The sequence below is a fragment of the Aptenodytes patagonicus genome, chromosome 13, assembly GCF_965638725.1.
Source record: "Aptenodytes patagonicus chromosome 13, bAptPat1.pri.cur, whole genome shotgun sequence".
Taxonomy (NCBI): domain Eukaryota; kingdom Metazoa; phylum Chordata; class Aves; order Sphenisciformes; family Spheniscidae; genus Aptenodytes; species Aptenodytes patagonicus.
In genome coordinates this window covers 4,618,641-4,633,643 of record NC_134961.1, presented here as the reverse complement: position 1 = coordinate 4,633,643, position 15,003 = coordinate 4,618,641, and the positions used below count along the sequence as shown (strand labels likewise).

General features: G+C 38.7%; 1 protein-coding gene across 15 annotated transcripts in view; it reads left to right on the top strand.

Annotated features, from left to right (window-relative positions):
- TNRC6A (trinucleotide repeat containing adaptor 6A) overlaps positions 1 to 15,003 on the top strand; it is a 96,636-nt gene that overhangs the window by 75,875 nt on the left and 5,758 nt on the right. For 9 of the 15 annotated variants that reach the window (XM_076350696.1, XM_076350693.1, XM_076350692.1 and 6 more), the window contains 14 exons: positions 1,771 to 4,365; positions 5,149 to 5,313; positions 5,492 to 5,667; positions 5,970 to 6,050; positions 6,487 to 6,538; positions 7,936 to 8,078; positions 8,428 to 8,574; positions 8,760 to 8,897; positions 9,133 to 9,261; positions 9,372 to 9,449; positions 9,711 to 9,921; positions 10,517 to 10,549; positions 13,251 to 13,382; positions 14,912 to 15,003. The exon at positions 14,912 to 15,003 is cut by the window's right edge and continues 67 nt beyond it. In XM_076350696.1, coding sequence (XP_076206811.1) covers positions 1,771 to 4,365; positions 5,149 to 5,313; positions 5,492 to 5,667; positions 5,970 to 6,050; positions 6,487 to 6,538; positions 7,936 to 8,078; positions 8,428 to 8,574; positions 8,760 to 8,897; positions 9,133 to 9,261; positions 9,372 to 9,449; positions 9,711 to 9,921; positions 10,517 to 10,549; positions 13,251 to 13,382; positions 14,912 to 15,003 — 4,172 coding nt within the window. The remainder of the gene's footprint in view (positions 1 to 1,770; positions 4,366 to 5,148; positions 5,314 to 5,491; positions 5,668 to 5,969; positions 6,051 to 6,486; positions 6,539 to 7,935; positions 8,079 to 8,427; positions 8,575 to 8,759; positions 8,898 to 9,132; positions 9,262 to 9,371; positions 9,450 to 9,710; positions 9,922 to 10,516; positions 10,550 to 13,250; positions 13,383 to 14,911) is intronic. The other 6 variants (XM_076350695.1, XM_076350694.1, XM_076350701.1 and 3 more) reach the window with 4 other exon arrangements.

Sequence of the window (15,003 nt, the reverse complement as noted above, 5' to 3'; positions counted from 1 at the left end):
CTTCTCTTCAGATTGGTCGGTCATGCTTACACACGATAAACCACATCAGCCCTTTTTGCGGTTGAGTTGGAGCACTAAGAACAGGCTCCTGCTGAATGATACCTGCATTTGAGAGCTGAGCTATTGCCAAAAGCTCTATCTTGTATACGTTTTGACCTCTAAGTAGGTGGCAGTGTTGACTAACACTTTTAATAGAGGGGTTGCAACTCAGTTACTTGTTACTGAGCTTATAGGTAGGGGTTGGTGGGCATCAGAGTTTGGTGCTTTGGTGCTGGTGCAGAATTGGCACTCCTTGTAGCAGAAGGGAGAAGCTGGTGAGACTGGCACCTTCCTTTCAGACTTCACAATTAACATGTATTTCTTGGAAACACAAGAGGCTTGTAAATTAGTGTTACGTTTTTAAAGCAGCCAGTCCCTAAATGTTCTTGAAATAGCTTTTGAGAAAAATAAGGATTGATAATTGTAGCATTTTGTTACTATTAGCCCTGTCTGTTAACATGAACAGGTACAATTTCATAAAGGTATTCAAGCAAAGCAACTGTACCATTTCTAGTCAGATGTAAGGCATGTGCTGTAAAAATCCATTAAGAGTGAGCAGGAGCTATAAAACTTTTTTTCTCTTATCTTTAGGTACGTACATTTTGAATATTCTAAGTAAAGGCAAAAAAGGGGACAACACCAACAAAAGTCGACAGTTTATTTTTTTAAAAACCTGAATGTTTTAATGGGCAGAGAAGCATAGTTTGCTACGTATACAGCAACTGAGCATACACTAGTATGTTTGGCTTTTTTCAGTTCAGGCAAATACTAAGTAAAAAACTTCACTGACATTATGCACTTGTGTTCTGTTGCCAACTCCATTACTATTTTTCACATGCTTCACACTTTCATAGTTTCATCTGCTGGTGCACCTGTCTGACTGTTCTGATTTAACAGTTGGGGGGGTGTTGCTGCAGTAAAGCTTTAGACACATGAGATGAAAATTGGTATCACCTATTTTATAGCAAATACTCCATGGTGCATGTATTTAACCATAACAAGTTTTTAAGTTAATGAGGATGTATGTCGTCTTGATTCCCAGACTTGATCAGCTTATTTATTGAAAAAGAAACAGTAGTTCTTTATATAAATGAAAATGAGAAGTATCAGTTCAGGTACTGCATTTAATCTGTACTTCTGCAGCAGCAGAACTTTAGATTGGTCTTGTGTTTTTTGTGTCAGATTGTTGTTGTACAAAATAAAGTATCTTAAATAACTTGTACTTAAGAAATCTTATAGAATGTCTTTTAATGGGGGTGGGAAGGTGTGTGTTTCTCTAGCTATTGTCACATAGCAATTAGTTCTACTAGATCAGTTTAATATCCTGTTTAGATTTCTGCCTTTCAGAATGTCTTTGATTTTATATAGTATTTTAGTTTTTAATATGTATATGTTCTTACAAAATACTTTGTATATGTTGATATAGAGTATTTTTTAAAAAACTGTTTCTCTGGAAAAAAAGAACTGTACCTTTAGAAGTGCTTCTTTGTGCTTTTTGTGAGGTGCAATTTTGCATGCTGGTGGGAAGGGTTCTAGGTTATGTGTGTGGCAGTGTTCTGAACAGCTGTACTCGAAAGCTTTCTCTGTCATCTTCAATGACTGTAGCGTTAAGCAAAATAATCCTTGGCTTAGTATCTTTATACGTTTTGGGTTTTTTTCCCCTCTTCTGTTTAATGAAGTAGTAATACTAAGTTTATAATAATGCTCTTGGGCTTTCCTTCTTCTCTTTAGATCTGAACCACAGTGGTCTAGGATCCCATTATGAAAATTCTCACTGGGGACCAGTCTCTTCAAATAGTGACTCCAGCACAAACTGGGATAAAGTTATTGTAGACGGCTCTGACAAAGAAGCATGGCCATCAATCACTGGCAGTGACCCAGAGTTGACATCAGAATGTATGGACACTGACTCTGCCTCTAGCTCTGGGTCAGAGAGAAACCTCGTTATAATGGCTTCAGGGAGCACAGGTGGTGAAAATGATGGCATTCGAAATGGCATTGGACATGGTTCTCAAAATAAGTTTGTGGTTGGTAGCAACAGCAATAATGTGGGCAATGGAAGTATTAATGGGCCGTGGGGTTTATCCCATGGAACCATAATAAGCACATGTCAAGTTTCTGTGGATGCTCCTGACAGCAAATCTGAAAGTAGCAACAATAGAATGAATGCTTGGGGCACCATAAACTCTTCATCAAATGGAGGGTTAAATCCAAGCACTTTGAATTCAAATGGCAACCATGGTGCCTGGCCTGTATTGGAGAACAATGGACATGCCCTGAAAGGGTCTGTAGGGAGTGGTAATCCTGGCACAAATATTCAGTGCAGTACCATAGGTCAGATATCTAATAGTCAGAGTATTAACTCTAAAGTGGGTGGTTCAGCCCACGGTTCCTGGGGAAGCGTTCAGGAAAATTGTGATTCTGAAGTAAATGGTACAAGGAAGGTTTCATTCAGTGGGCAACCTCAAAACCTTAACACTGAAATGAATGGACCAAATAACACTACTAACTTTATGACCTCTAGTTTACCAAACTCTGCTGGTTCAGTGCAGATTAATGAACTGCCTAATAATACAGGGCATGGGGCCTGGCGCGTGAGCACAATGAATCATTCTCAGATTCAGGCCTCTCCAGTTACAAATGGCACTTCCATTTCTCATCTTAGCAATGGTGAGACGAAAAACGGTGGATCTTACGGTACTACGTGGGGTGCCTATGGTTCTAATTACTCTGGAGACAAATGTTCAGGCCCAAACAGCCAAGCTAATGGTGACACTGTGAATGCAACTCTAATGCAGCCAGGCATTAGCGGGCCTGGCAGCACTAACTTTCAAATCAACGGGAATAAAGGAGGAGGGGTATGGGAAGCAGGGACAGTCAACTCCCAGAATATGCCATGGGGGAGTGGAAGTGGAAATGGTGCAAGTGCTGGCGGGAGTAGAAGAGGATGGGGCAACCCTGCACAAAAAACCGGCACTAACATTTCAAATGGGGAATGGAGTAAACTGCCTAGTAATCAGCATTCCAATGAAAGTGTGAATGGAAACAGCAGGAAGTTTACAAATGGATGGAAATCTACTGAGGAAGATGACCTTAACAGCCAGAGTTCTGCTGCTTCTCAGATAACTGAGCAGAACAGCGCATGGGCCAAAACAGGTACGGGGGACAGTGAAGGTAGTTCGGAGAGCACTGGATGCCACGAAGACAGAGTAACTACAGAAGGACAGAATCGAGAGAGAAGGAAAGTTGACCAGCATGCATTACTCCAAAGTATAGTGAACAGAACTGACTTAGATCCACGTGTCCTTTCCAACTCTGGTTGGGGACAGACTCCAATCAAACAGAACACTGCCTGGGATACTGAAACATCACCAAGGGGTGAAAGAAAAACTGACAATGGGACAGAGGCCTGGGGAGGCTCTGTGACACAGACTTCCAGCTCAGGGGGGTGTGTGGATAGACCTAGCCCTAATAATAATGATACCTCATCTGTATCAGGGTGGGGAGATCCAAAGTCTGCTACAAGGTGGGGAGACTCCAAAGGGTCAAACAGCCAAGGGGGGTGGGAAGAAGATTCTGCTGCTACAGTAATGGTCAAGAGCAATCAATCATGGGGAAGTGGCAAAGAGGAAAAGTCTTCTTGGAATGACGCACAGAAGATCAAACAGGGATGGGTAGATGGACAAAAGGCCAGCCAGGGTTGGGCAGTTTCTGCTGGTGACAACTGGGGCGAAAATTCAAGAAGTAACCATTGGGGTGAGGCTAAGAAATCCAGTTCAGGAGGTAGTGACAGTGACAGATCAGTATCTGGTTGGAATGAGCCAGGTAAATCAAATTCTGTTACTTGGGGAGGTAATAATACAAACCCAAATAATTCTTCAGGATGGGATGAGCCTGCGAAGTCTAATCAGAACCAGGGCTGGGGAGACCCTCCTAAATCCAATCAGCCTCAAGGCTGGGGGGATTCATCAAAGCCAATCAACTCTCCAGAATGGAACAAACAAGATGTTGGCTCTTGGGCAGCACCGTCTGCCACAAACAAACCCCCAGGGTCAGGCTGGCTGGGTGGACCGATGCCGGCACCAGCAAAGGAGGAAGAACCCACTGGCTGGGAGGAGCCATCCCCTGAATCAATACGCCGTAAAATGGAAATTGATGATGGAACTTCTGCTTGGGGTGATCCAAGCAAATACAACTACAAAAATGTGAATATGTGGAATAAAAATGTCCCAAACAGTAGCAGCAGTTCAGACCAGCAAGCACAGGTACATCAGCAGCTACTGTCTTCAAGTGCCATGTCTAGCAAGGAGAGCAGTTCGGGTTCTGGTAAGACTTGGTTTTACGCAAATTTGTGTTTTCTGTTAATTGTAAAATAATTCTTTTGTTCTTGCTTCATATAACAATATTTTAGTTTCAAAGTGGAAAGGGGAAGGTGCCAATGAAGTAGCATTTTTATTTATTAAAAAAAAAAGTAACAGCAATGCTCGTAGCTGTTTGATATTTTTATACAGATTGGAAGATCTGTTCTAGTTTTAAATTGCTTGACTAATAAAGACTAGACAGCTCTACTTGAATTCTGGGGTGTGGGAACACAGGAAAATATTTAAAATAGTACCTGAGGAATGAAAGTTTTCCTTCATTTGATTCTACAACAGTTAAAACTTGAGCTGCTACAGGACAGGATGAAGGGTGATGGTTTTACATGGACTCAAGATCAGACTTTCTGATCTTGTAGTTTTCGGAGCAGTGAATAATGATACTTGCAGATGAGCTTGTGTGGTGTTTTTGAAGTATTCTGTGCTCTGTTTCTTTTTCAGCTGCGAAGAGGAGTAGCTTAAATATAATAAGCAGCTCTTAGGAACTTTATCTTAGAAATTTCTATTATCAAAATGTCATTCTCTACATATGATACTTGTATTTTTGTGATTTTTTTTTTAATGAAACAGCTTACAGTTGTAATAATTACCTTCATACAAAATGTAAATGTGTGCTAATATGCTTTTTATTGTTTGTTATGGGTCTAGCAAAGGCAAAACACTTGATTCTCTTTTAGATAGCTTTTTAAATCCTATTTAAAAACATGCCAATAACTCGTACTGCTTTAAAAAGGTTGGGGAGAGCCTTCTACTCCAGCCACTACTGTAGATAATGGAACTTCAGCGTGGGGTAAACCCATGGATACTGGTACTAGCTGGGGAGAACCCATCAGCGATGCAGCAGGCACCTCTGGCTGGGGAAACGCTTCTCTTGGTCAACAGGCTTCAAATAAACCTGGTGAGTGCTTTCTGCGTCATCTTTGAATACAGGTATTTGAGGAAGGTGAAATACTTCTCTAGAAGCTTTGCATTTTTGAGTTTTTTTTTATCTTGAAGTAAACATAAAGCTAACTTCTGTGTTAAGGGCAGTCAGTTGCTACTGAAATGTTAACGTGCTGGGTTTTTTTCACAACCAGGGCCTAAATCTATGCAAGATAGTTGGTGTGGAGATGATATGCCATTGACAGGCAGTCGTCAGACCAGCTGGGAGGAAGAAGAGGATGTGGAGATTGGAATGTGGAACAGCAGTTCTTCACAAGAAGCTAACCCATCTTTAAATTGGCCACCATATATGAAAAAAATGCCCACAAAGGTAATTCTGGTTTGCGAGATGTCAGGCCCAAACATAAGAATGCAAGTTGGCCATGGAAAGGAAAAAAAAAAAAGTGGTGAGGTTCCTGAGCACTACTACTTTCTTATTCTGTAAAATAATTCCCAGAGGAGGTTGAGTCAAGGTTTTTGCACTGTTGTAATTTCTAAAAGCTAAGTCAGAACAGATTGCTGTACTGAGTGGAGTACCATTAAGCTTTAATCTTCATAACATTTTATAATGTAATTTAAGCAGTAGGTGGTAAAAACATCTGAGTATCACAGGAATTCCTTTCTATTTTTAAGGGAATAATGAAAGGTGGAAATAAGCAAGATGAAACATGGATCAATCCGTTCATTAAGCAATTCACAAATCTCAGTTTTTCAGTAAGTATTTACCTTTACCTGGCTTAACTAGCACTCTAAGAAGGCAGTAATAATGCACAAAGATTAAAATGCTTAATTGCCTAGTGTTCCTTTTTCATAGTATTTTTCTTTTACTTCTGTTTGTCTCCTCTCTGTCACCCATCCCTTTTCTTTACATTCTCATTACAAAAAGACCTATTTATTGATGAAAAGTGTTTCTGTAAGCACTACATTCATCCAGTAGTCTGTTGTTTCACTTAATGTTGCATACATCTTTTGGTGAAGATACCTGTTTTCACTTGGGTAACAACTAAATGGAGAAAATGCTTTAACATAGCATCTGATTTGTCTTGATTTTTTTTTCTTGCAGGTTTGAATTGTAATAATATATGTGAATCTCTTTGTTTTAGCTTTTAAAAATATTATTAAATAATTATGATTCATTTTATTACTTCAGAGAGAATCACCAGAAGAAACCATACAGAGCAATAAGATGGATATGTCTGGAGGTAAGAATAGGAAAACCTAGCTGGGTTTTATTGCTTTCCTTTCCAGTCTCTTTTTTAGTTTATATCCTTCTTTAAGTTACTTATAAAAAACTATATATAATATATATATAGTTATATATAGTTAAATATATGTTTCCCTGAAGAAAAGGAATACCCTTCTAGAGAAAAAAAATTTGTGCGTGTGAGTAATGCTACACACCTGAATCACCTGGTTGCTATAGTAATATTATCCATAAATCAAGCTAAGCCTGTATATGACATGAAAGAATGTTTTCAGGGTGTGGTGGGTTTGTTTCTTGTAATATAAGTATCTGGATTGCCTTCTGGACACCTTCACTTAAATATAAACAGAAATGTTCCGAATACCACACTCGCTCATTGTGGTTCATTCTTGGAAACACATTTTCAGTTCTAAGAACTAAATACTGAACAATTACTTTAGAAACATTTAAACCTGAGTGTAAAATGACTTGTGAGCAGTTTTATTTTTATTTGAATCCATTGACTGTTATGATTCCTCTAGCAAATCAAAAATAGTATAATTCTTTAATACATTAATAACTATATTATAATGATAAAATATTTAATTAAAAGTATTTATAGCATTGTAGGTTTTATTATAGTTGCACTCTTTTTATTCTAGTATTTTCACTTTTGGGCTCATAGTCTATTGTGTAAAGAAATTGTTCTTTGAATTTTAGGTTTTAATATTAATGGCAGGCCTCATATTTAAATGATTTCAATTTTTTAAATTTTAATTTAAAACATCTGCTTGGGAAGTAATTCTCTTGCATTGCACGCAGTGAAGTATTAAATGGACTCCTTTACTACTACTTATTTTGATCTTCTAGCTTGCCTAGTGGAATTAATGATAAAAGATAACTTAAAATTTGCTTTTAATAAACAGAAATACTTTAAATTTGTGAGGGTTTTTTTTTTTTAGCCAAATAGTTTTTTTTCTTAACTGAATCAAATTAAAGGGCCTCTGAAACAATACACAAATGTAGGGGATGTGATAAAGGTACTACTTCAAAGCCAAGACAATGCGTATTGCTACTAAAAAAAAAAAGTGGCATTCGCAACTGGAAACTCAAGTTTAAAGAATTATACTTTCTTGGTTTTAAGAGAAAACTCAGAAGAATGTTTTTGTGAAGCCTAGCAAAATCTGTTGACGCTTTGTGGATTCCAAGTTTTGAGTTGTCTGTAGCCGCTGATTCACAGTGTTTCCTTTCCCTTTTCAGTAAAGCCCAGAGAGCTAAACCGGTGTTTTCTTTTATTAGTGTCTAGCTTGAGAGCAGTATTAGTTCAGCTCTTCATAAGCATAAACGGGTTTCTAGTGTATCTGGAAAACTGAATAATCCCTCAATGTTGTAGTCACATCTCTCACCTTTTCTTAGGGTTATTGCAAGATAAGCGGATGGAGATGGATAAGCATGGCCTCAACGTTGGAGATTACAATCGTGTGGTTGGAAAAGGCCCTGGTTCTCGTCCTCAGATTTCCAAAGAGTCTTCCATGGATCGCAGTCCTTACTTTGATAAGGTTAGTAGGTGTCTTACTGGTGGACACTTCTAAACTTCTTTGACTCTGCATTCTAAGTAGTTATCTGTGTGCTCCTTAGCTTTCTGCATTTAGTGGAGAAGAAAATGAGGGCTTTCTTGTTAATCCGTGAGATATGTTTTGTTCTTTTTAACTTACTGATATATAATACTAAGCACTTTCTGTAGCCCATTTGCAGTGCAAATGACTAACCTGATCTCTTTTGTTTTCTGCCTATTTCCTGCTGGTGCTGGACTGTCATGTGACTCTTCCCTTCTGTTCCTGGCAATGGTTTCTCCCTTCTGCTTGCTTGCTGGCTGGTTGTTGCGCATCGGTTTGTCTGTCCAATCAGGATGGCATTGTAGCAGACGAGTCCCAAAACATGCAGTTTATGTCCAATCAAAACATGAAGCTTCCCCCTTCAAATAATGCACTACCTAACCAAGCCCTTGGCTCCCTAGCAGGGCTGGGTATGCAAAACTTGAATTCTGTTAGACAGGTAAGGCTGTGTGCATATCCTTGGCATGTTACTTGACAGCATTTAATACCTTTTGATATAATATCCTAGCTACCTATGTGATTGATATGTGTTTAACTTCTAATTCAAATGTATAGGGGTGGGAGAAGCAGCAGAAGAGGTTTATTGTCACTAACTATTGTCATTAACTGTCTGCCTTTCCCCAGAATGGCAATCCCAGTATGTTTGGTGTTGGTAATATAGCAGCACAGCCCAGGAGCATGCAGCAGCCTCCAGCACAACCTCTTAATTCATCTCAGCCTAATCCACGTGCTCAAGTGCCTCCTCCATTACTATCCCCTCAGGTAATTGAGTACATAAAACATTCTGTGTATAAACTACCAAACTGCTGCTTCAGAAAATCGTTTTTTTGTTTATTGGTGTTGCTGATATTTATTGTGTAAATATTTGAAAACATACTTGGCTTGATGAATGTTTCAGAAACTAGGCAACTGTTGACCAGAGGTTATAATATTCTACATCTCATATAACTAACTGTACGTTACTGCCAGTCACTCTTCATACCGGTCCATTTTGCAGGTTCCAGTATCATTACTGAAGTATGCACCAAACAACGGTGGCCTGAGCCCACTTTTTGGCCCACAACAGGTAGCCATGTTGAATCAACTGTCCCAGTTAAACCAGCTTTCTCAGATCTCCCAGTTACAGGTAAGCTAACAAAGCTAGTCGCTCTGTGTTCTGTTTGAAAGTCTAAGTAGAGACTTAACGTCAGCTATAAACTGTTCTTAAAAAAAACACCACAAAACACTGTCTCCTAGCGGTTGTTGGCTCAGCAGCAAAAAGCGCAGAATCAAAGAAGCATGCCTTCTGGTGGTCGTCAACAGCAGGAGCAGCAGGTAAATAAACACGTTTATTATTAACTTTTCAAACTATCTTTAAAAACTGTTTTTCGTCCTGATCTGCCTTTCTTGTTGTAAATTGTATTAAAGTGTGCAAGAGTGAATGGGTTTTTGACAAGCCTTAAAGGAGTGACTTAGCTTAATGCTGGGGTTTTGCTGTGCTAAGATGCACGGAGCACAAAGATGCGTTTAATTTTCTTTTTTTAAATGTGGAAAAGCTTTTGCCTATTTATATTGTAACTGCTCTGTTTTTTTAAGGGTCGATCTCTTAGTATGCAGCAACAGATGATGCAACAGTCCCGTCAGCTTGATCCAAACCTGTTAATGAAGCAGCAAACTCCACCCTCCCAACAGCAGTCACTCCATCAACCCACCATGAAATCTTTCCTTGAGAATGTCATACCCCACGCTACTCCTGAGCTACAAAAAGGGCCATCGCCAATAAATGCATTCAGCAGCTTCCCTATAGGTGGGTTTCTCCATGCTAATTTCATACAGTCAATTAATGCTTATGTGACACACAGCCTTTCTTTTCACGTTGCCTGCCTCCTCTGAAAACAATAGTGATTGTAATAGTGTTAGCACCTAAGATTTTAATGAAAGTAGTAATTCTTTGTGGGCCTTACCCAGTTATCTTTGTTCACCAAAGAACTTTTTCCACAAGTGCACTCATTCCCAGAAGTGACTGTATTTCAGTGCAAAATGCTCTGCATTCTTAAAGAATGTCTTCCCCTTTTATTTCTTTTTTTATCCTCTGGGTCCCAAGGATGATACAAAGTCCTTCTGCAGTTATGATTCCTGGAGCTAAAGGATTTTTAGAAGTAGAATCCATACAAAGAATCCATTGATGTGGTCTCATTTCTTTGGATTTTAAAAATGTTTTCAATGAATCTGGAACTGCATAGGTAGAACAAAATGTTAATTGCCCTTTTAGTGGTTTTGTCCAGGAAAGAAAGCTTTTAGCTCTGCATTTTTAAAGAATGCATTTTTAAAGAATTTCAGGCAAAATGTCTGAACATTTATAAATACAAACATCTCCTGTTTCTTTCTCCTTACATTTCCAGGCTTCTGTCCAATTTCTACTTCAGAAATTCCAGGCTTGTATATTTTCTCCTTACTTTAGGTCCCTTTTTAATGCTATCTTACACTTACTACAACTGTATACCATTTACCTCTTGTTCTTTATCCCTATTTTTTTCCTCCTCTTCAGTTTGCTTTTCTTCTACGTTATTCTAATCTGGTCATTTCTGTTGGGCTGATTTCCTTTGCATTCTCATTGCCCTTTGTAGGAAAGTTTGTTTAATAGACTGCTGCTGAAATCCTTGTGCTTCTAGGTGGAGTGTTATGGAGCCAGTGGGTTGGTGCAGGCCATGCTGTTGCACTGCATGTGGCACACTGGAATTTTGCTTGTGGCCAGTCTTAAGTCCAGGCTGCTGCTTAATAGTTGCTGATGATGATTGGCATCAAGATCTAACTACTGCTTTGATTCAAAGGGCAAGGCATAAAAATGAAGTTTGTTTAGCTATTAGAGACACTATGTTAGGTCTAATGAAAGGAATATTTAACTTTCTCGCCAAACTTCATGCGGAGTAATTGTATCCTGCCTACGTTAGGTTCCTTTCTGTTTCATTTCTTGAGTTGAATTGTTGTATACTATTGTTAAGTAGCTGCTTTCTCACCTTAATCATTGCCACATTTCAGGAACCTGCAGTATATGTAAGATTGCTTTGAGATCCCTCAGGAATCTGCTGCAGTATACATAAGAATTCTTTGGGATCCCTTTGGAGTAGTACTGTATAGTGATATAAGCAAGTTGAGCCACACTCAGTCCACAAATAAAAGCTTAAGGGTAGAAATAGTAGGTTGCTGGAGTTTCTTCACCCTGTAGTGAAAAATTGAGTCGAGGAGTATTGGTAGCATCCTCCAAGTGCATAAAGTATAGTAGCATAGTCATGTGAGAAGGAGCTGAACTTGCCAAGTTGTCTTCTGGAAAATCTTGCAGGTATGTTATTTTCTCCATGTTCTAACGTCAGGAGACCTAGCAATGAAAGCAGGGAGGTCCTGTTTGCATTCTGGGGAACTGAATTTGTCGAGATTCACTAGGTATTTGTTCATCAAAAGCAGAGATTGGGGATGGGTGGGGGGTGTCCTTCTCTCTAGTGGACCAGTGCTGCAGTCACATCCCGATTCATTGATAGAATTAAGTATTTCTAATATTAAAAATACCTTTTTCTGCCAAATAGTGAGTATAGCTGAACAATATAAAATCTTCCACAGTTGGATATGAAAAAGTACTTCTGGGAAGACTGTTTAAATTCTAGATTATGTCTAGGGACTGATGTTCATCCCTCAGTCCACAGGTTTCAAATATGGAGCTATGGACATGGATCTGTGCCTGCCAAGGGGCTGGCATTAACCTTTTCAGCTACATGTGCCTCTTTGCCAGCTTGTGGCAAACCTATTTGCCGTTCTTTTAGAGGTCTGTCTTCTGCAAGCTTCTTCAGAGTTAGAAGAAAGGTTATTGTTGTACATGGGATATTGCTCTGACAACAGCAAAATGCCGGAGGGAGAGGTGTCAGAAACTGGATTGATTGGACTTTTCCTTTTTTCTGTTTCAGCTATTGATAGTTGTTATATTTCTTAAAACTCGGCTGTCCTGTTACAAGGCTGAGCCTTTCTCTGAGGCTTTTCAAGGGGCTACTTTTCTGACATCAACATCTGATCATGCATTTAAGGAAAAACAAATGAAAAAAACCCCAAACAAACAAACAAAAAAACAAATCAGCTTCAATATGGCAGTGAATATCGACTCAGGAACAAAATTAAGCACTAGTTTCCAGTGCTGAATGAAGGTGTTTCTAGTAGAAATTTGAGAAGTTCCATGTGTGTCTCTGGCCCTAAGTTAAAATGTTGTAGTGGTTTATTTTCAGAAATGAAGTAAATAGATCTGAAGGGCTGGAAATGTAACCAGGTATGGTTGTGAATTAAGGATTCCTACAGACCTGGAAAGAGAGCAGGCATGCCAAAGTCAAAAGCGTGGGCACATTGTTCAAGCCCGGAGTAGCTGGTTCTCACAGGTATTTGGATTGATTTGGGTTGGCATTGTGTTGATTCTCTGGCAGATAAACATTTTGAAATACAGACAACAGCTTAGAACAGGCGAAGACAAGTTTTGTTTGTTTTCTCTTACTGAGGTTTTAATACAGTGTGAAGAAGAGAGTAGTATTACTTGTGCAGTTCCATGCAAAGTGCTTATCTATCTGTGCTGGCATGGTTCAGAAGCTGGCGAGGTGTCCTGTTGAACAGCCCAAATAAGAAAGGGAATGAGGCTGTAACTGCAGATACCAGTACAGAACTTCTGCTGAATAGGGATGAGTACAGACACACCCTCCTGCTGAGAAGAGTGTCTTTTATAACTGAGCGTAGCTCTTCAAAGTACAGTACTTCTACTTTGTACAGATGAGATCAGTTGTTGTGCTGGTGCTAGACCGGTGTTAGAAATGCCACGTTTTTTAGACGTTTACATTTTAGTTTCTCTAACTTCCTCAATGGCTTCTTCCACTGACATTTTTGCATGAAGACATCAGCTGAGAACTTCAGAGTGCTTTGCATTGCTTAGCTTAGCTTCTGTCTGTAATAAGTTCACTGTATTAAATGCTAGAATGTTTCTCAAAAGCAGAGACTTGGAAGCATGAAATAACCATAGTAATATGCTCTTAAATGTTTATTAGGACAATAGTGGTAATTAGCAGAAGAAAAACATTTAGTCTGTATTTCATAAGCTATATATGTTTTTAGGAATGAACTCAAACTTGAATGTAAACATGGATATGAGCAGTATTAAAGAGCCACAATCTCGATTGAGGAAATGGACTACAGTAGACAGCATTTCTGTGAACACATCGTTAGATCAAAACTCCAGCAAACATGGTATGTTAAATGTGTCATTAAAGGAGTATTTGACATTACACATCAGATTTTCACATTCTGTGTATAAAATGCAGGTTTGCGATATTTAGGCCTGTAGTTGTAACTAGTTGTTTGTGTTGCTTGTAGCTGTCAGAATTTGTATTGTGTTGTCTGTGCCAAACTTGCTGCTTGTCTTGTACAGCAGCCCATAGCTTGCTTGAATGTTTTTACTTACAGAAGTAATCTTGTGATGAGATTTAGTAGAAATGTGCAGAATTCCTTTTTTAACCAGACTTTTCTTTAAGTGTGACTACTGCTACTAGTTTTACTTTAATCTGGATTGGAATGTTTCATATATGTTTAAACCAAAAGCTTTAGATTTTCTAGCTTTCTTCCCCCCCACTCTGCTGGCCTTAAGGTGATTTATGGGGATTTAACTCTGTGTGCACGTGTTCTGGTCATGTCTGACATTTTTAGTTGCAGGTTTTGGTTATGAATGTGTATGTTTGCATTCTAAAAATGGGGAGAGCTTAGAAGGGATAGAGGAGGCGGACTTGGTTGCTTCATATTTCATTCCAGTAATCAGGATTCATATGACACTTCAACTGTTTCAGTTGCTTGAAATCTCATCCAGTTAAAATTTGAGTCTGTAGCACAAAGGTTCTGTGTCTAAAGATAGTTATTAAATGTCTCCAGTCTCCTATTACTGTTCAGTCTTCAGATTGTTTGGATATTTTTAGATATGTCAGCTGTTTCACTACTATGAAATGACTTGCTGCCTTAAGCATCTAGTGGAGATAACCTGCTACTGCACTTCTGAACTTCATCTGATTGTTACAGATGAACAGCAGTCACAAGTGTTGGTGTTACTTTAGCTGTAGGTAATGTTTTCTGAATAGTATTAGGAATTTGATTACTTGAACTCCATATTGCATTGACTCACTAGTAAAAGTCAGTTATTCCCTCAGAACTGTAGATGCTTTGCTGTGTGTAACAACTTTTAAACTTCTCCTTACAGGACTTGCACAGAATCAAATAGATTGTGTACAGGGCTTTTGTTCCTTGCTCTGCCTCCAGTGATTTTTAATTTTTTTATTTTTTCCCCCCTCCCAGGAATATGAGTAGAATTTACAGAGCTTTGCAGCAGCTAAAGATCCTTGAGATTTTGTAGAGGCTTCTTCCAAAAGCCCTCCCATCACGGAATATATTCACTACCCCTGTTACCCAGTTGGGGTCTCACAGAATGGTCTTACCCTCTTGAATTAATATTTTACTTAAACTGAATAAGTATGCTATCTTAATGAGATGATTTCATGGGAGATTATTCTTATGGTTTTCTCCTGAATTATTCAGAGGCATTTCACTTTAGATTATATAACCCTGTATGACTTCCTATATAACTTGACATCATAAGAGGACAGTATGCTGCTATGTATTTCATGAATGCTTTACACGGGTATGTTTTTATATATATATATATATATATATATATATGTGGTATATAAAAATTGGCTATGAAAAATATTTGATGACTTTTTTTTTTTAATTAGGTGCTATTTCAAGTGGTTTTAGGCTGGAAGAGTCTCCATTTGTTCCATATGACTTTATGAACAGCAGTAATTCACCAGCCAGTCCTCCTGGA